The sequence below is a fragment of the Anomaloglossus baeobatrachus genome, chromosome 1 (genome assembly GCF_048569485.1).
Source record: "Anomaloglossus baeobatrachus isolate aAnoBae1 chromosome 1, aAnoBae1.hap1, whole genome shotgun sequence".
In the NCBI taxonomy this organism is placed as follows: domain Eukaryota; kingdom Metazoa; phylum Chordata; class Amphibia; order Anura; family Aromobatidae; genus Anomaloglossus; species Anomaloglossus baeobatrachus.
In genome coordinates this window covers 127,208,341-127,229,165 of record NC_134353.1, presented here as the reverse complement: position 1 = coordinate 127,229,165, position 20,825 = coordinate 127,208,341, and the positions used below count along the sequence as shown (strand labels likewise).

At 52.0% G+C, this 20,825-nt stretch overlaps 1 protein-coding gene across 1 annotated transcript in view; it reads right to left on the bottom strand.

Annotated features, from left to right (window-relative positions):
- Positions 1-20,825, bottom strand: part of DCUN1D4 (defective in cullin neddylation 1 domain containing 4) — a 139,984-nt gene that overhangs the window by 96,540 nt on the left and 22,619 nt on the right. Inside the window, exons 2-4 of the mRNA XM_075347033.1 lie at positions 20,294-20,364; positions 19,300-19,339; positions 5,664-5,778 (exon numbers count right to left, since the gene is read on the bottom strand). Coding sequence (XP_075203148.1) covers positions 5,664-5,778; positions 19,300-19,339; positions 20,294-20,364 — 226 coding nt within the window. The remainder of the gene's footprint in view (positions 1-5,663; positions 5,779-19,299; positions 19,340-20,293; positions 20,365-20,825) is intronic.

Below are 20,825 nucleotides of genomic sequence, written 5' to 3'. Positions count from 1 at the left end.
CCCGTGCAAGGAAGAAGTCCCTTGTCCCAACAGCGGAAAATGTCCAGCTGCAGGGGACGCAGATGGAACTGGCAAGGGAAACCGCTTCATTGACGCCACCATCTGACCCAGCACCTGATGACGGCGGAGCCTCAGCAGAGAGCGAACCGCCAGATGAAGAGACTGCTGTTTGACTAAGCGCAGCTTCACAAGTGCCAGCAGAGTCCCGAATTGCATCCCTAGGTACGTAAGTTCCTGGGCCGGGGTCAGAGTGGACTTGCAAGCGTGGCGAGTGTGAGCGAGACACTCCGCTGACAGTCTGCACTGGATGAAGCCCTGACTAGAAGGGCGTCCAGGTAAGGAATCACTACCAACCCCTGGAGGAGCAGAACCGCAACTGGTGAATACACGAGGGGCCGTGGCTAACCCAAGGGGAGAGCCACGATTGGAAATGTTCCTCTCCGATTACAAAACGTAGCCAACGCTGGTGTGAAACTGCGAATGGCACATGCAGAGAGACATCTCTGATGTCGATGGATGCTAAGAAATCTCCTTGGGTCATTGACTGATCGCAGAGATTTCATGCAAAATTGCCGCACCTGAACATGCTTGTTGAGAAGCTTGAGATCCAGGTCGGAAAGCACCGTCCTTTTCGGGGACTAGGAAGAGATTTGAGTAGAAATCTCAGAACCGTTCCCAGTCGGGAACTGGTACAATTACTCCATTGGCCTGCAAGAATGCCACGGCCTGTGAGAAGGCGGCGGCCTTGGAGCAGGGGGGAGTTGACAGAAAAAATCTGTTTGGCGGGCTGGATAGAATTCTATTCTGTAGCCGTGGGAGAGGGTAACCCACACCCACTGATCGAAGACGTGTTGCAACCACACGTCGCCCAAGAGGGAGAGCCTGCCACCGACCAAGGACGTTACTGGCACGGCCAGATAATCAAGAGGAGGCTGCCCTGGTGGCAGCAGCTCCTGCCGACTTAGGACGCGGCTTCATGCGCCAGTTGGTTTACGGACCTTGGCTGAGTTAGTGGACGAGGCCGAGGGCTTAGAGTACGACCAGTTAGAGGAAACGAAAGGAACGAAACCTCGACTGGTTCCTGCCCTGGAAGGTTTCCTGGGTTGTGGCATGGAAGTACTCTTCCTGCCAAAAGCTTCCTTAATAATTTCATCCAGTTGTTCACCGAATAGACTGGTCCCAGCAAAAGGGAGTCCAGCAAGGAACTTCTTAAGAAGCATCTGCCTTCCACTCTCGAAGCCACAGGAACCTGCGGATAGCGAGGGAAGTAGCCGAGGCCACCGCAGTGCGGTGACAGTCTCCAGCTATAGGATGAAAAGACTGAAGCCTGGAAGTTAAGGCAACCAATTCGGGCATAAAGGCCCTGGTGAGGGAATGCATCTCCTCCCGAGAAGCAGAGATGGCTTTGAGAGCCCGCACTGCTGCAAAAGATGGGGAGAACGAGGCCCCTGCCGCCTCATATATAGATTTGGCCAGAAGGACAACCTGGCGGACCGTGGGATCCTCAGAGAGGTGCCGTCAGCCACTGATACAACTGTCCGGGCTGAAAGTCTAGACCCCGGAGGGTCCACCCTTGGTGAGAGAGCCCACTCCTTGACCACCATTGGTGGAAGGGGGAAACAGTCATCAGAACCACGCTCTGGGAAGAGTCTGTCAGGACAGGCTCTGGGCTTGGTCACAGTGACCTGAATGCTGGAGTGGATAAGGAACACACTCCTTGTTCTCTTAGGCAAGGTATACTGATGCTTTTCTGCCAAAGAGGGGTGCTCCCCTGATACAGGCGGATTGAGGTCCAGTACAAATATAATGGACGCAATCAAATCATTAGCATCTGCGTCACTTTCGGACAGATCAATAGGGTACATGGAGAGTGTCCGAGCCCCCAGTAAGTCAGAAGTACGCTTAAGAAAGCGTTTGTCAGGACAGGCCCTGGGTTTAGTCACAGTGGCCTGAAAGCTGGAGTGGTTAAAAAAAAAAACGTACTCCTTGCTCTCTTAGGTGAGATAAACTGGTGTTTTTCTACCAAAGAGGCCTGTTCTTCTGACACTGGAGGGTTAAGGTCCAGAACGGAGTTAATGGACGCTATCAAATCGCTAACATCTGCATCACCATCGGTATCAATGGGGTACATAGACGAAGCGTCTGAGCCCACAGTAAGGGCATCCTCCTCGCCTTGTGACTCGGCCCGTGAGGCAGAGCCGTGGGACGAGGAAGGAGAGGAGTCCCTGCGTCTCCGTTTAGGAGGACGGGGTCTGGGATTAGATGAAACAGACTCTGTGAGCTCTGCAGAGCGAGCTGGAGCAGCAGAGGCACCCTGAGAAGGGGGCTGATGCATGCTTAGCAGCGTCCGAGACAACTGTCCAATGGAGTCTGCAAAGGACTGGGAAATAGCATTGGAAAAAGATGCTACCCAAGCCGGGGGTTCAGCCTGGGGAGACTCCAGGCTGAGGCACCACCACATTAGAACAGGCATTACAGTGTGGGTCTGTGCTCGGTTCAGGCAATATGAGCTTGCATGCAGTGCATATAGCGTACAGCCTTGGAGCCTTGCTCCTAGTGTGAGACATGCTGCTGAGGAGGAGGTTCTATAATAAAGAATTAACTCCTTCAGAATGCCCTGAGAGTGTATAAAAGTGCACAACCAGAGGTTGTGACTTACCATACCGCTATTATGTGTGCCCTCCGGATTCCAAGCCTGGACCCCCAGCCAGATATTCACTCCTTCTGCAGTGCAGCCAGCGCCGACCAGTGTACTAAGAACGCTGAGAAAATGGCGCCAGAGTGAGGGGGGGGGGGGGGCGGGGGTTAAGCCAGGAGCGGGAATCGGAGGGCTAAGGAGATGTACAGGGGAGGGAATCATCTCCTCAGAGAGGAGTGTCCTCCCCTGTGCAGAGCGGCCGGTGGGCGGCCCTGCAGTGTCCCCCTGCATGACTGACATGCAGGGGAACGAAACGAAACTAGGCCGCGGCTGAAGCCGGGGCCTAGAGTTATGCATGCGGCCGACAATCAGGCATCATCGGCACGGTTCTCAGTAAAAACCGTGGAACCGGCCGGAAACACAGTAAAAAGCAGCATTATTAAAGTAAATCACTGTCCCCCCCAATAAAAGTGCCCCACATTGCAGAAGGACCCTCTGAATAACGTCTCTATACTTAGCTTTGAGACGCAGGGCCCAGTCCCTGGGTGGGGTGGGGGTTCAGTGCTCCGTCCAGCAGGGTCCTGCAAAAGGGCTGCGGATGGAGGCCGGTCTCCTGCAAGGCAGTGAGAACCGTGTTGGCTCTAACTTCAAGCCAGAGCCCCTAAGGGATGGTGAAGGAGCGCGGCATGAAGGGCTCCTGCCCTGAAGTCAACCTTAACAGCACCGCCGCACAGGGGGGTGAGAAGGGACATGCCGGGAGTCCGGTGGACCCGCTTTTCTTCCAAATCTTTAGAAAAAAAAGAAAAATCAAAAGAGGATGCATGTGTGTGTGTGACCTCCTGAACACAAAGCATGAAACTGGTTGGATTTGTCATCCGGGGAGTGTATATGCTCGGAGGGAGGAGCTACACTTTTAGTGTAGTACTTTGTGTGTCCTCCGGAGGCAGTAGCTATACACCCATGGTTTGGGTCTCCCATAAGGAACGATAAAGAAAAACCCAAAAAATGGGGTCTGTCTTATACTCTGGTGGTGTCTTACAGTAGGGGGGCAACAGCAGTGGTGGAGCTGGGGTCACCGGAGGCAGGGGGGTGCTGGAGTAAGGCAATGTTGGCTACTGTGCAGCCGGCTGTGCTGCCTGCTGTGCGGTCGGCTGTGTGAAGCAGGGCGGTGAGGCTCTGTCGGCAGCGTGGCTCTGTCTGCGGTGCATTCTTCAAATAATGCCACCGTGAATCGGCGCCTGTGCGGATTGAGCTCTCAGCTCAATGGCAATACGAGTGCTCCATCTGCGCACGCGCAGACTCCAGGCGCAATCCCCAGTGAAGAAGCCCTCGCGAAACGTGTTGGGGTCTAACGGAGCTGCACCCTTTCCCTGCTGGCTTGGTAATAATGGGTATGTGTCTTTTATCTATGTAGCTTATCCTACTGTATGCTAGGGGTTGTGATTTTCTCTTATATATCCTATTGGATGGATTTTTTGCACCAAGTATTTTATACTGGCCAATTGCCCTGCATTATTACACCACTGCACTATGTTACACTTTACTTATCTTAGAGTGCAACCCCTAGTGTCACCTCTTAGATTTTTCACCTGTGACACAGCGTTACCCAGCCTTGTTTAGATGCGCTTCTTGCACATTTCCAGCATATGGGTGTTTGCTCCATCAGTTTGTATCTTTAACCAGCATCTCCTGTCTTGAATTTTTAACCCTCTTTTGTACATGTATTTTGATTAATTTTGATTAATAAAGACCTATTTATATCTGTTTGCATAAAGGTAGTATCAGTGACTCATTCTTAGGCCAGAATCACACTTGCTAGTGCCTCGCGCGAGTCTCTCATGGTAGAACCCGGCCTGGCCGCACACTCCCCTGACAGGAGCGGGTCGGTTGCATGTATCTCTATGCAGCTCAGACGCTCCTGTATGCATAGTGTGCGGCCATGCCGGGTTCTACCATGAGAGACTCGCGCGAGTTACACGCGAGGCACTAGCAAGTGTGATTCTGGCCTTATGGTTCTTATAAGCTTTTTGGAGTCTCTACCAGGGATTAATTATCCTATTGTCCTGTATTGGGGTTATGGTGATCAACTCTGACCACCAAAAATTTCCCCTCCTGATATTGTTCAGATGTTGTTCATATTTGCACATGTTATAGACAATCTGCACATGTTCTGGCAGGAAAAATGCTGCTATAAAATGTGCGTTTTTACGTGTTTTTTAATGCTTTTTTTCTCATTACTTTTAATGGTAAAAAACGTAGATACAATTGACATGCTGCAGAGTTTTGCTGCAACCAAATCTGCAAGAAAAGACTTTGCTGGCAAAACACGGCGTGTGCACACAGCCTAAGGGTCCTTGAAAATGACGGACAGCACATAGATGGCACCTTTGAGCTGTTTCTGATTTTCATGGACCTTCAGGCCACATGCACACATTGAGTACTGTACCTGAGTATTTATTATAATCCAAAATCAGGAATGAAGCAATCAGAGGAAAAAGTATAATAGAAACACGGGCATCACTTCTGGATTTTTTACCCATGCCTAGTTTTGGCTACAAATACTGTGGAAAAAAAAACCCTCATCAAATACTCAACGTGTGGATGTGGCCTTGGACTTATATTGGTGATTTTAATCCATGATTAGGATCAAAAAGACATGTACCCATCTTTATTTTTGGACGCGGTGTGCAAAAAAACATGGACATCTAAACAGCTCATTAGACTATAATGGATGAAAAGAAATGGGCTCAGAAGTGGAAAAAAAACAGATAGAACCCTTATGCGAAAAATGAACGTCTAAATAAGGACTTCAAGATCTTAAAAAATAAAATAAAAATAAAAAAAGAAAGGCGCTGATTGGCACTGCCCCATAGTATAACACTGGACTGGTATTAGAAGCTGAGTGCACATGCAGCCACAATCCAGGATCATTTGGGTGATGGTAATGACTGATGTTTATTATGTTCGCTTACAGAGAGTCACACTAGAAACAATCTCATAAATAATATGGCTGCTAATCTCCTACCCGTCGTGTCTACTTTTCTTAGCCAACAGGTCATCTCCAGCAGTAGGTCTTCTTTTTTTTCGTGGGGGCATCGTCTTAGTAAAACAGTCTGAGGTGCTGCAGGAACGCAGACTCCCTGAGAATAAGGGAAATAGAAGAAGTTCACTTTAGGTATCATCTGTAGTACAAACATTTAGAGCCGTACACATCCTGACATCAGATAAAACATGACAGCTTTTAAAGATTTGCTCCACAAAATCTTATGCATAATGAAAAGATTTTTAGGCACCTCCAGCAAGTGTTGAGTAAGGAGAGTGTTACATTTCATTTGCTGACAAAGAATCAACAAAATCCTACTACAGTGGAACCTCGCTTAGCGAATAACCCAGTTAGCGAGTATTTCGCCTAACGAGCAAAGCTTTCTGTAAATTCGTAACTCTGTTTACGAGAAAGCCTTGCTGTACGAGCAAAATACTCACCGCACACACTTCCGGTTCCGTATATCCACCGCGCTCTAACCCGCTCTTGCAGTCCACACAAACATACACAAGCACACACAAACACACAAGCACGCATGCACGCACACATATTACGCTCACCTTACCTTCCGTTCCTTCGCCGGCTTCCTGGAACTTGCATGTATCGGGTAACCAAGGCGACCGATGCCGGACCTTCAGCTCCCAGCGCGCTGACAAAAGGCAGGAGCCGCTTGCCTCTGATTGGCCAGTGCGCTAACTTTGAGTAGCGGCTGACAGGGGAAGGTCCTCCCTCCACAGGATGTGTATCCGGTAACCATCGCGATGAGAGAGGACCTTCCCCTGTCAGCCGCTACTTAAAGGCAGCGCACTGGCCAATCAGAGGCAAGCGGCTCCTGCCTTTGTCAGCGCAGACCCAAATAGTGCTGGTGTCCAAGGGAAAACATCCTGATCTCATTCTTATATTAATTTGTACTATTGTATACTAATCTGTATATGTTCACAATGTTTATATCCAGAAATGAAGGGGGTGGCTTGGGTGGATTCTCTTGTATTGTTCTGACTTGGATTGTTAAAATCTTAATAAAAAAGGTTATCGGATTTATACAAAATAACAAAAACAAAGGCAGTTAGTTGACGTTCAAGTAACAGCTGGGTGTCCAGGAGCTTTAACTTTCTCCTTCGAGAACGGTGGGATTCTCAGAGGTAAAACCCTGTCAAATCATTAATTGATAGTATTAGAAATAGGTTATCACTTAATAAGATAAGAATACCCCATTGATATCATAAACCATTACATGAGTGTGAACACTCAAGTCACAAGTCTGGCATTATTATGCACAACAGGCAACAGGGAGGGTGCTGGGTCTCCCATGTCGGAACTATAAGAAAAAGAATTTACGGTAAGTAAACAAAATTCTCTTTTTCTTCATCGTTCCTTATGGGAGACCCAGACCATGGGACGTCTCAAAGCAGTCCATGGGTGGGAAATAAACAGAAACTGAGAAGTAGGCAAAACCTAACTTCACAAATGGGCGACAGCCGTCCGAAGGATGCGTCTGCCCAAGCTCGCATCTGCCGAAGCATGAGCATGCACTTGGTAGTGCTTCGAAAAGGTATGCAGACTAGACCAAGTGGCAGCCTGACAGACCTGCTGAGCCGTAGCTCAAGAGGCACCGACAGCTCTGGTCGAGTGCGCCTTAATCCCCGGCGGGGGAAGGCACCTGAAACATTGGTAGGCATCGGATATGGCCGACCTAATCCAACGAGCTAGGGTCGGTTTAGAAGCCGAGAGACCCTTGCGCTGACCTGTGGTCAGCACAAAAAAAGAGGTGCACCGCCTAAGAACAGCGGTGCGTGACACATAGATCCGGAGCGTCCGCACCAAATCTAAAGCATGCAACGCTTTCTCAAAGCGATGCACAGGGGCCGAACAAAGGGAAGACAATGAAATGTCCTGGTTAAGGTGGAAAGGAGACACCACCTTAGGGAGAAGGCCCGGAGTCGGACGGAGAACCACCTTGTCTTGGTGAAAGACCAAAAAGGGTGACTCCGAAGAGAGCACAGTCAAATCAGAGACTCTCCTGAGAGAAATTATGGCCACCAGAAAGACCATTTTCTGTGAAAGACGAAACAACGAAACCTCCCTAAGAGGCTCAAAGGGGGGTTTCTGTAAGGCCGTGAGGACCAGATTAAGGTCTCAGGGATCCAGAGGCCGCCGGTAAGGCGGAATGATGTGAGATGCGCCCTGTATAAAGGTGCGCATCTGGGCCAGCCGGGCGAAACGCCGCTGGAACAACGCTGACAGAGCCGAGACCTGTCCCTTGAGGGAATTGAGGGACAGTCCTAGCTGCAGACCGGACTGTAGAAAGGACAGGATGGTCGGCAAGGAAAACGGCCAAGGAGCACGGCCGGAAGAACGACACCAGGACAGGAAAATTCTCCAAGTCCTGTGGTAAATCCAGGCCGAGGAAGACTTCCGAGCCTGAGTCATAGTGAAGATGACCTCGGAAGGAATGCCTGAAGCTGTAAGGATCCAGGGCTCAAGAGCCACGCCGTCAATCTGAGAGCCGCAGAATTCTGGCGGAAAACGGACCCTGTGAGGGTCTGGGCGGTCCGGGAGATGCCACGGCACCTCTACGGACAGACAGAGCAGGTCTGGGAACCAAGCTCGCCTGGGCCAGTCTGGAGCAATGATTATGACCCGACGGCCCTCCATTCTGATCTTGCGCAGGACTCTGGGCAAGAGAGCTAGAGGGGGAAACACGTAGGTCAGACGGAACTGGGACCAATCTTGAACCAGCGCGTCCGCTGCCAAGGCCTGAGGATCGAGGGAGCGAGCCACGTAAACCGGGACCTTGTTGTTGTGCCGGGATGCCATTAGATCCACTTCCGGAGTGCCCCACTTGCGGCAGATTGACCGGAACACTGCCGGATGCAGGGCCCACTCGCCGCTGTGCACGGTTTGACGGCTGAGATAATCTGCCTCCCAGTTTTCTACGCCTGGGATGTGGACTGCGGATATGGTGGACTTGGAGTCCTCCGTCCACTGAAGGATACGTTGAACTTCCGACATTGCTAGGCGGCTGCGAGTCCCGCCTTGGTGATTGAGGTAGGCAACTGCTGTCGCGTTGTCTGACTGGACACGAATGTGCCTGCCCGCCAACAGGTGGTGAAAAACTATGAGAGCTAGGAGTACAGCCCTGATTTCCAGCACCTTGATCGAGAGGGCTGATTCGGACGGAGTCCAAATGCCCTGTGCTCGGTGGTGGAGAAACACTGCTCCCCAGCCGGATAGACTGGCATCCGTGGTGAGAATCACCCAGGACGGGGCCAGAAAGGAGCGTCCCTGGGACAGAGAGAGGGGCCGAAGCCACCACTAAAGAGAGCTCCTGGTCTGTGGCGACAAAGCCACCAGCCTGTGCAAGGAAGAGGTCCGCTTGTCCCAACAGCGGAGAATGTCCAGCTGCAGGGGACGCAGATGGAACTGGTAAAGGGAACTGCTTCCATTGACGCCACCATCTGACCCAGCACCTGCATGAGGTGCCTGATGGAATGACGGCGGAGCCTCAGCAGAGAGCGAACCGCCAGATGAAGGGGCTGTTTGACTAAGGGCAGCTTCACAAGTGCCAGCAGAGTCTCGAATTGCATCCCTAGGTACGTAAGGTCCTAGGTCGGGGTCAGAGTGGACTTGAAGCGTGGCGAGAGTGAGCGAGACACGCCACTGAGAGTGAGCGAGACACTCCGCTGACAGTCTGCACTGGATGACGCCTTGGCTAGAAGGTCGTCCAGGTAAGGAATCACTACCAACCCCTGGAGGTGCATAACCGCAACCACTGCTGCCATGACCTTGTGAGTACACGAGGGGCCGTGGCTAACCCGAAGGGGAGAGCCACGAATTGGAAATGTTCCTCTCCGATTACAAAACGTAGGCAACGCTGGTGTGAAACTGCGATTGGCACAAGCGAAGGGAATTTTGTTTACTTACCGTAAATTCCTTTTCTTCTAGCTCCAATTGGGAGACCCAGACAATTGGGTGTATAGCTACTGCCTCCGGAGGCCGCACAAAGTACTACACTTAAAAGTGTAAGGCCCCTCCCCTTCTGGCTATACACCCCCCCGTGGGAGCACGGGTCCTTCAGTTTTAGTGCAAAAGCAAGAAGGAGGAAAGCCAATAACTGTTTCAAAAACAAATTCAATCCGATAAACATATCGGAGAACGTAAGTTATTAACATGAACAACATGTGCACCCGAAAAACAAATACCCTCAGAAAAACAGGGCGGGTGCTGGGTCTCCCAATTGGAGCTAGAAGAAAAGGAATTTACGGTAAGTAAACAAAATTCCCTTCTTTTTCGCTCCTAATTGGGAGACCCAGACAATTGGGACGTCCAAAAGCAGTCCCTGGGTGGGTAAAATAATACCTCGCGATCGGGCTGTCAGGCAGCCCTTCCTTACAGGTGGGCCACCACCGCCTGCAGGACTTGTCTACCTAGGCTGGCATCCGCCGAAGCGTAGGTATGCACCTGATAATGCTTGGTGAAAGTGTGCAGACTCGACCAGGTAGCCGCCTGGCACACCTGCTGAGCCGTAGCCTGATGCCGTAATGCCCAGGACGCACCCACGGCTCTGGTAGAATGGGCCTTCAGTCCAGAAGGAGTCGGAAGCCCAGCAGAACGGTAGGCGTGAAGAATTGGTTCCTTGATCCACCGCGCAAGGGTGGATTTGGAAGCTTGCGACCCTTTATGCTGACCAGCGACCAGGATAAAGAGTGCATCCGAACGGCGCAGAGACGCCGTGCGGGAAATGTAGATCCTGAGTGCTCTCACCAGGTCCAACAGATGTAAACCCTTTTCAAATTGGTGAACTGGATGCGGACACAAAGATGGTAAAGTGATATCCTGATTGAGATGAAAGGAAGATACCACCTTGGGAAGGAACTCTGGAATTGGACGCAGTACTACCTTGTCTTGGTGAAACACCAGGAAGGGAGATTTGCAAGATAACGCCGCCAGCTCTGACACTCTCCGAAGAGACGTGACCGCCACCAGAAAAGCCACTTTCTGTGAAAGCCGAGAAAAGGAAATCTCCTTCATAGGCCCGAAAGGTGGCTTCTGGAGAGCAATCAGAACCCTGTTCAGATCCCAGGGTTCCAATGGCCGCTTGTAAGGGGGAATGATATGACAAACCCCTTGCAGGAACGTGCGTACCTTAGGAAGTCGCGCCAGGCGCTTCTGAAAGAATACGGATAGCGCAGAAACTTGTCCTTTAAGGGAGCTAAGCGACAAACCTTTTTCCAACCCAGACTGCAGGAAGGAAAGAAAAATAGGCAATGCAAATGGCCAGGGAGAAACTCCCTGAGCAGAGCACCAAGATAAGAATATCTTCCACGTTCTGTGGTAGATCTTGGCGGAGGATGGTTTCCTAGCCTGTCTCATGGTGGCCACAACATCATGAGATAAACCTGAGGTCCCTAGGACCCAGGACTCAATGGCCACACAGTCAGGTTCAGGGCCGCAGAATTCAGATGGAAAAACGGCCCTTGAGACAGCAAGTCTGGACGGCCTGGTAGCGCCCACGGTTGTCCTACCGTGAGATGCCACAGATCCGGGTACCACGACCTCCTTGGCCAGTCTGGAGCGACGAGAATGGCGCAACGGCAGTCGGACCTGATTTTGCGGATCACTCTGGGCAATAATGCCAGAGGTGGGAACACATAAGGTAGTCGGAACTGCGACCAATCCTGAACTAAGGCGTCTGCCGCCAGAGCTCGGTGATCGTGAGACCGTGCCATGAAAACCGGGACCTTGTTGTTGTGCCGTGACGCCATCAGGTCGACGTCCGGCATCCCCCAGCGGCGACAGATCTCCTGAAACACGTCTGGGTGAAGGGACCATTCCCCTGCGTCCATGCCCTGGCGACTGAGAAAGTCTGCTTCCCAGTTTTCCACGCCTGGGATGTGAACTGCGGATATGGTGGATGCTGTGTTTTCCACCCACGTCAGAATCCGCCGGACTTCTTGAAAGGCTTGTCGACTGCGTGTTCCCCCTTGGTGGTTGATGTACGCCACCGCTGTGGAATTGTCCGACTGAATCCGGATCTGCTTGCCCTCCAGCCACTGTTGGAAGGCTCGCAGAGCAAGATAGACTGCTCTGATTTCCAGAACATTGATCTGAAGGGTGGACTCTCTCTGAGTCCACGTACCCTGAGCCCTGTGGTGAAGAAACACTGCTCCCCACCCTGATAGGCTCGCATCTGTCGTGACCACCGCCCAGGATGGGGGTAGGAACGACTTTCCTTTTGACAATGAGGTGGGAAGAAGCCACCATCGGAGAGAGTCCTTGGTTGCCTGAGAGAGGGAGACATCCCTGTCGAGGGACGTCGACTTCCCGTCCCATTGGCGGAGAATGTCCCATTGTAGAGGGCGCAGATGAAGCTGCGCGAAAGGGACTGCTTCCATTGCTGCCACCATCTTCCCTAGGAAATGCATGAGGCACCTCAAGGAGTGGGACTGGTTCTGCAGGAGAGATTGCACCCCTGTCTGCAGAGAGCACTGCTTGTCCAGTGGAAGCTTCACTATCGCTGAGAGAGTATGAAACTCCATGCCAAGATAGGTTAGTGATTGGGTCGGGGTTAGATTTGACTTTGAAAAGTTGATAATCCACCCGAAACTCTGGAGAGTCTTCAGTGCCACGTTCAGACTGTGTTGGCATGCCTCTTGAGAGGGTGCCTTTATAAGTAGATCGTCCAAATACGGGATCACGGAGTGACCCTGCGAGTGCAGGACAGCTACTACTGCTGCCATGACCTTGGTGAAGACCCGAGGGGCTGTTGCCAGCCCGAAAGGTAACGCTACGAACTGCAGGTGTTCGCTTTCTAGAACGAAGCGTAGAAAACGCTGATGCTCTGGCGCAATCGGCACGTGAAGATAAGCATCCTTGATGTCTATTGATGCTAAGAAATCTCCTTGAGACATTGAGGCTATGACGGAGCGGAGAGATTCCATCCGGAACCTCCTGGTTTTTACGTGTTTGTTGAGCAACTTTAGATCCAGGACGGGCCGAAAGGACCCGTCCTTCTTTGGCACCACAAGCAGATTGGAGTAAAAACCGTGACCTTGTTCCTGAAGAGGAACGGAAGTCACCACTCCTTCCGCCTTTAGAGCGGCCACCGCCTGCAGCAGAGCATCGGCTCGGTCTGGCGGTGGGGAAGTTCTGAAGAAACGAGTTGGAGGACGAGAGCTGAACTCTATCCTGTACCCGTGAGACAGAATGTCCCTCACCCAACGGTCTTTGACCTGTGACAGCCAAATGCCGCCAAAGCGGGAGAGCCTGCCACCGACCGAGGATGTGGAGAGAGGAGGCTGAGAGTCATGAGGAAGCCGTCTTGGTAACAGTTCTTCCTGCTGTCTTTTTTGGGCGTGACTGCGTCCGCCAAGAATCTGAACCTCTCTGATCCTTTTGAGTCCTTTTGGACGAGGAGAATTGGGACCTGCCTGAGCCTCGAAAGGACCGAAAACCAGACTGACCCCTCCTTTGTTGGGGCTTGTTTTGTCTGTGTTGAGGTAAGGATGAGTCCTTACCCTTGGAGTGTTTAATGATTTCATCCAAACGCTCCCCAAACAATCGGTCACGAGAAAAGGGCAAACTGGTTAAGCACTTCTTGGAAGCAGAATCTGCTTTCCATTCTCTCAACCACAGGGCCCTGCGCAAAACCACGGAGTTGGCTGACGCCACCGCCGTACGGCTCGTAGAGTCCAGGACAGCATTAATCGCGTAAGACGCGAATGCAGACATTTGAGAGGTCAATGGTGCCACCTGCGGGGCAGATGTACGTGTGACCGAGTCGACTTGTATAAGCCCAGCTGAAATAGCTTGGAGCGCCCATACGGCTGCGAAAGCTGGCGCCAACGACGCTCCAATAGCTTCATAGATGGATTTCAGCCAGAGCTCCATCTGCCTGTCAGTGGCATCTTTAAGTGCCGCTCCATCTTCTACTGCAACTAAGGATCTAGCTGCAAGCCTGGAGATTGGAGGGTCCACCTTGGGACACTGGGTCCAACCCTTGACCACGTCAGGGGGAAAAGGATAGCGTGTATCTTTAAGCCGTTTAGAGAACCGCCTCTCAGGATAAGCGTGGTGTTTCTGGATTGCATCTCTAAAGTCAGCGTGGTCCAGAAAAGTGCTTAATTTACGCTTGGGGTATCTGAAATGGAATTTCTCCTGCTGTGAAGCTGCCTCCTCCTCAGAAGGAGCTGGCGGAGAAATATCTAACATCCTATTGATGGACGCTATAAGATCATTCACTATGGCGTCACCATCCGGTGTATCCAGATTGAGAGCGGACCCAGGATCAGAATCTTGATCAGTTACATCCGCCTCATCACCCATAGATTCGTCCCGCTGGGATCCTGACCAGTGAGACGAAGTTGAGGGCCCCTCATAACGAGCCCGCTTAGGTTGTCTGGGACAGTTGTCCGAGTCAGAATCGTCACCCTGGGGTGCATGTGACACCCCCGGAGCTTGGAAGTGTTCCAGCTGAGGGGGACCAGGGAGCAATGATGCCACAGTGTCCATGGTCTGAGTTACTGGTCTAGACTGCAATGTTTCAAGAATCTTTGACATGGTCATAGACAATCTGTCAGCAAAAGCTGCAAACTCCGTTCCTGTCACCTGGACAGCATTCACAGGTGGTACACCCTGGGTCACGTCCAGCAGAGGCCCCGGCTGTGCAAGTTGCACAGGGGCCGAGCACTGCACACAATGGGGGTCAGTGGAACCTGCCGGTAGAGCAGCCGCACATGCGGTACAGGCAGCATATAATGTCTGTGCCTTGGCACCCTTGCGTTTAGCGGACGACATGCTGTTGCCTCCTTGTAATCTAGGAGGGTATATAGCCGAGAATCACCAGCGACCGTACAGTAAAAGTATTTGCAAACACAAAATACTTAGTATACAAACGGCACAAGTGGGGGTGAGCCCTTGAGGGCTGCTTACCGCCCGCTGAACAGCGGGTATGAGGCCGTAGAATCCCGTGTCTGGGTCTCCCCGTCTCCCCTCTGCAGCTCAGCGTGCAGGCAGGAATGGCTGCCGGCGTTCTGTGAAGAGGGGCGGACCGTGGGCGTGCCACAAACAAAGAGCGGGAAACTGCGTCCTACTGTGCCTGGTGTGAGGGCTGGAGTATGTAAAAAAGACTCCAGCCCTCAGCGCTGATGCTCTGTACAGCGTCCCGCCCTCCTCCTGACTGGCAGGTGCGGAGGCGGGAACGAACGAACTAGGCCGCAAAAGCCGGGGACTGTAGTAATAAGCGCGGCCGTGATATATGCACGGCCAGCGCGGAAGTCCCCGGCGCACCACAAGTCCCAGCCGCGTCGCAGTCCCAGCGGCCGGCGCGACCGTTCTCCCCGAGTCTACCCACTCAGCTAAGCTGAAGTGAGGAAATGGCACAAGCGCAGCAGCGCTGTTGTCCCCGGCGCACTAACACACCCAGCAATGCTGCGGTGTGCGCGCGTATGCACGGGGACACAGAGTACCTTGACGGAGCAGGGCCATGTCCCTGACGATACTCAGCTCCAAATCCAGCGGCTTCTCCAGGCTGCGGATGGAGCACGGTCTCTGTGCCTGGAGACCGGTAAAATCCCACTTCACCCAGAGCCCTAATGGGGATGGGGAAGGAATCAGCATGTGGGCTCCAGCCTCCGTACCCGCAATGGGTACCTCAACCTTAACAAGCACCACCGACAGAAAGTGGGGTGAGAAGGGAGCATGCTGGGGGCCCTTGTATGGGTCCTCTTTTCTTCCATCCGACATAGTCAGCAGCTGCTGCTGACTAAACAGTGGAGCTATGTGTGCGTGTCTGACCTCCTTCGCACAAAGCAAAAAACTGAAGGACCCGTGCTCCCACGGGGGGGTGTATAGCCAGAAGGGGAGGGGCCTTACACTTTTAAGTGTAGTACTTTGTGCGGCCTCCGGAGGCAGTAGCTATACACCCAATTGTCTGGGTCTCCCAATTAGGAGCGAAAAAGAAAGAAAGACATCTCTGATGTCGATGGATGCTAAGAAATCTCCTTGGGTCATTGACTGATCGCAGAGATTCCATGCAAAAATGCCACACCTGACATGCTTGTTGAGAAGCTTGAGATCCAGGTCGGAAAGCACCGTCCTTTTCGGGGACTAGAAAGAGATTTTAGTAGAAATCTCAGAACCGTTCCCAGTCGGGAACTGGTACAATTACTCCATTGGCCTGCTGCCACGGCCTGTGAGAAGGCGGCGGCCTTGGAGCAGGGGGGAGTTGACAGAAAAAATCTGTTTGGCGGGCTGGATAGAATTCTATTCTGTAGCCGTGGGAGATGGTAACCCACACCCACTGATCGAAGACGTGTTGAAACCACACGTCGCCCAAGAGGGAGAGCCTGCCACCGACCAAGGACGTTACTGGCGCGGCCAGATAATCAAGAGGAGGCTGCCTTGGGGGCCGCAGCTCCTGCCGACTTCTGAGGACGCGGCTTCATGCGCCAGTTGGTTTACGGACCTTGGCTGAGTTAGTGGACGAGGCCGAGGGCTTAGAGGACGACCAGTTAGAGGGACGAAAGGAACGACACCTCGACTGGTTCCTGCCCTGGACAGGTTTCCTGGGTTTGTGGCATGGAAGTACTCTTCCTGCCAAAAACTTCCTTAATAATTTCATCCAGATGTTCACCGAATAGACTGGTCCCAGCAAAAGGGAGCCCAGCAAGGAACTTCTTAAGAAGCATCTGCCTTCCACTCTCGAAGCCACAGGAGCCTGCGGATAGCGAGGGAAGTAGCCGAGGCCACCGCAGTGCGGTGACAGACTCCAGCATGGCAGACATGGCATAGGATGAAAAGACTGAAGCCTGGAAGTTAAGGCAACCATTTCGGGCATAAAGTCCCTGGTGAGGGAATGCATCTCCTCCAGAGAAGCAGAGATGGCTTTGAGAGCCCGCACTGCTGCAAAAGATGGGGAGAACGAGGCCCCCGCCGCCTCATATAGGCCAGAAGGACAACCTGGCGGACAGTGGGATCCTTAGAGAGGTGCCGTCAGCCACTGATACAACTGTCCGGGCTGAAAAACTAGACACCGGAGGGTCCACCCTTGGTGAATGAGCCCACTCCTTGACCACCACTGGTGGAAGGGGGAAACAGTCATCAGAACCACGCTTTGGGAAGCGTCTGTCAGGACAGGCTCTGGGCTTGGTCACAGTGGCCTGAAAACTGGAGTGGTTAAGGAACACACTCCTTGTTGTCTTAAGGTATACTGATGCCTTTCTGCCAGAGGGGAATGCACCCCTGATACAGGCGGATTGAGGTCCAGTACAAATATAATGGACGCAATCAATCATTAGCATCTGCGTCACCTTCGGACAGATCCGTCCGAGCCCCTAGTAAAGGCATCCTCCTCGTCCTGCGAGTCGGCTCGTGAATCAGAGCTGCGGGACGAGGAAGGAAAGGGGACCCTGCGACTCCATTTTAGGAGGACGGGGACTGAGACCAGATGAAGAATCCTCTGTGAGCTTTGCTGAGCGAGCCGTAGCAGCAGAAGCGCCCTGAGAAGGGGGCTGATGCATGCTCAGCAGTGTCCGGGACAGCTGTCCCCTGGAGAGAGGGATTCTGCCCAAACCGGGGGTTCAGCCACCGGAGCCGGAGCAGCTGGAGGGACCACTGATGAGCCTCCAGGCTGAGGGACCACTATGTTAGAGCAGGCATCACAATGTGGTTATGTGCTCGGTACAGACAGATCTACATGCAGTGCATAATAAGAACAGCCTTGCAGCCTTGCTATGATGTGAGACATGCTGCAGAAGTGGGGGCTCCTGTCCAGAATGACCCCCAGCAGAGTATATAAACAGAGTATATAAGCAGCTGCACAACCGGAGGTTGTGGCTTGCCAGACCGTTTAACATAGGGACATCTCTGTGCCCTCCAGATCCCCCAGCCCAAGGCCCCCATGTGTTATGCAGACATTGAGAACGCTGAGAAAATGGCGCCGGAGCGAGGAGAGGGGGCGGGGCCTACTCTGAGAGCAGGATCTGATGGGCAAATGAGGTATACAGGGGAGGGAATCTTTCCTCAGTGAGGAGTGTCCGTTCCCTGTGCTGAACAGCCGCTGGGCGGAGCCACACTGTCCCTCTGCATGACAGACATGCAGGGGGAGTGAAACCGAAAGTAGGCCTCAGGCAAAGCCGGGGCCTAGATTTAAACATGCGGCCAGCGTGCAGGCACCAGTGAAAACTGGAGAACCGGCCGGAAATGATAACACAATCATAAAACACACTCTCCCCAAAATATAAAGTACAAGGGACCCCTGGAAAGACTACTGTCTGTGGTAATAACGTCTCCGTACTTAGCTTGTGAGACGCAGGTGCCAGGTCCCTGGGAGGTGAGCGCTCCGTCCGACAGGATCCTGAACAGGGCTGCGGATGGAGACCGGTCTCCTGCAAAGCAGTGAGAACCGTGATGGCTCCCACTTCAAGCCAGAGCCCGAGGGATGGTGAAGGAGCGCGGCATGTGAAGGCTCCAGCCCTGAAATCAACCTTAACAGCAACGCCGACACAGTGGGGTGAGAAGGGACATGCCGGGAGTCCAGATTGGACCCGCTTTTCTTCCAAATCTTTGAAATCAAAAATCAGAGGATGCATGTGTGTGTGTGACCTCCTGAACACAAAGCATTGAACTGGTTGAATTTGTCATCCGGGGAGTGTATATGCTCGGAGGGAGGAGCTACACTTTTAGTGTAGTACTTTGTGTGTCCTCCGGAGGCAGAAGCTATACACCCATGGTCTGGGTCTCCCATAAGGAACGATGAAGAAAGTGACGCACATCCGGCGTCGGTAACGACGTCGCAACGTCTAAAGCCTAGATGCGCCAATAAACGATCGCAAAAGCGTCGTAAATCGGTGATCTGTGTAGTGTCGGACATTTTCATAATGTTGCACCAATAGGAGATACGATGTTGTTCCTCGTTCCTGCGGCAGCATAGATCGCTGTGTGTGAAGCTGCAGGAGCGAGGAACATCTCCTTACCTGCCTCCACCGCCAATGTGAAAGGAAGGAGGTGGGCGGGATGTTTACGTCCCGCTCATCTCCGCCTCTCCGCTTCTTTTGACACCGCACGACCCGCCCCCTTAGGAAGGAAGCGGGTCGCCGGTCAGAGCAACGTCGCAGGGCAGGTAAGTGCGTGTGAAGCTGCCGTAGCGATAATGTTCGCTACGGCAGCTATCAAAAGATATCGCATGTGCGACGGGGGAGGTACTATCGCGCTCGGCATCGCTATCATCGGCTAGCGATGTCGCAGCGTGCAAAGTACCCCTAAGTCTGAGCCTCGTTCTGATGCTCCATAGCCTGACATGGTAAAAGACACTTTCTGGTCTGAGCTCAGTGTGACCCGCAGCATCTGAAGAGCGATAACGCATTGAGAAGAGGAGCAGAAGAGAGCAGGACCTGGGAGAAGACCGTGGTAGTTGAGAATATCACGCGCACGCACGCACGCACGCACGCACGCACGCACGCACGCACGCACGCACACACACGCACGCACGCACGCACACACACACACACACACACACACACACACACACACACACACACACACACACTTAGGCAAGAAAGAAAAAAAAAAAAAGTTCAAAGGATTACTTGGAAAAAAAAAACTAAAAAATCAAGTCTACCTGTCTGGTGATCGTCTTGACCCACGTCTTCTGTCAAATTCTGGAAATAGTAGATAAAGCAGTCAGCCGTGACATAATATACAGACCTAGTTATCATTGACCATCTACATCACTTCTATGCGGTCATGTGACCTAGTCGAGAATGCTATGAAGGATCAGCATTGGTGAGGGCATATTAGGGGCCTGCACTACAAGATTCAATATAGTTTTATTTATCAAAAGATCAAATAGATAAGGCACATGTAAGATGAAGTCTACAAATGTAACAGGTCCGTTGGGACATAAAAAATTGTAACAACTGGATAGCCATGTGTTTCACCTATTCAGTGGATGCACACGACAGATAGATTGCGTTATGAACATGGTTGCAGAGGGTACGAGTGTTAACGGGCCCGAGGGGGAAGGGGCGCCTGCTGACCCAAGTGCTTAACTCAGCTGGATGCACATGTAAGGACACACATTCAGCTTAAGTGTACTGTGACACAGAGACTCGCCGGGTCTCTGTACTGCAATACAACCTACCAGCCAATCAGAGGCCAGTAGCCACTTCTGGAGTGTCAGGCACTGGCGTCGCATAGCAGTGACATCATGCGTCATCATAGCAGGCACAGCAAAGTTAGCTGCCAGGCTCTGCGCAGGATACAGAGGAGGATGCAGCATGACGAGGGAGAGGAGAAAGGTGAGAGGGATGTTTTTTTGTGCATCAGAGAACAACAGAGGAATGGATGAAATATAAACCAGGAAGAGGCTCAGGATGGGGGACATTATACATAATGAAGGGTGATGGAGGGGACAACAGATCTATATCTTTATAACATTTAGAATACTACATCTGACCAACATGCGATGGGAGGGCCAAGTCCAAATTTTGCATCTGGACCTATAGGACTCCAGTTACACCACTGGACTGCTGGATGGATTTTCATAGTCTGCTCAGACAACAAACTGCATGCAACTATTCCAAAATCACTTTCTGCCAATGTCTTGTCATTACCAGCCGGTTCAGTGTGTGGTATATCTTGTGAATATTTGCCAGTGTTGATAGATGAGAGTTCAGTTGAAAATCTGTGTAAAGAAAGGAGAAAAACAATTTTACAATGTCAATCTTACACTACAGATATTAGATACAGTCCATGTACCCACCATACAGACAGACATACCGTGCATATGGGGTCCGAGAATCTTTAGAAATGGAATTGTGCAATTTACGGGAAGTGTAGCATCGTAAACATGCCATGAGCTCCCCCTAGTGGCAGATGCAAAAGGGCAGAATTTGTCCCTTTAGGGAGGGGAATCATCACTGGTGCTAAAGTATGCGGAGGGAGAGGCAGCCTACTGGAAATAAGGTATATGGGAAGCAACAATATTGCCAAGGTATATGGAGGGTTGGGCCGTCTGCAGACACCCTCATTTGTGGAGAACACACTGCTATCACTAATGTTCAGGGGGACACACACTGCTCGCACATTTGTTACTGGTGATCTTGGGGCTGAAGGGAAACACTACTGCTACTGTATTGGCTGGTA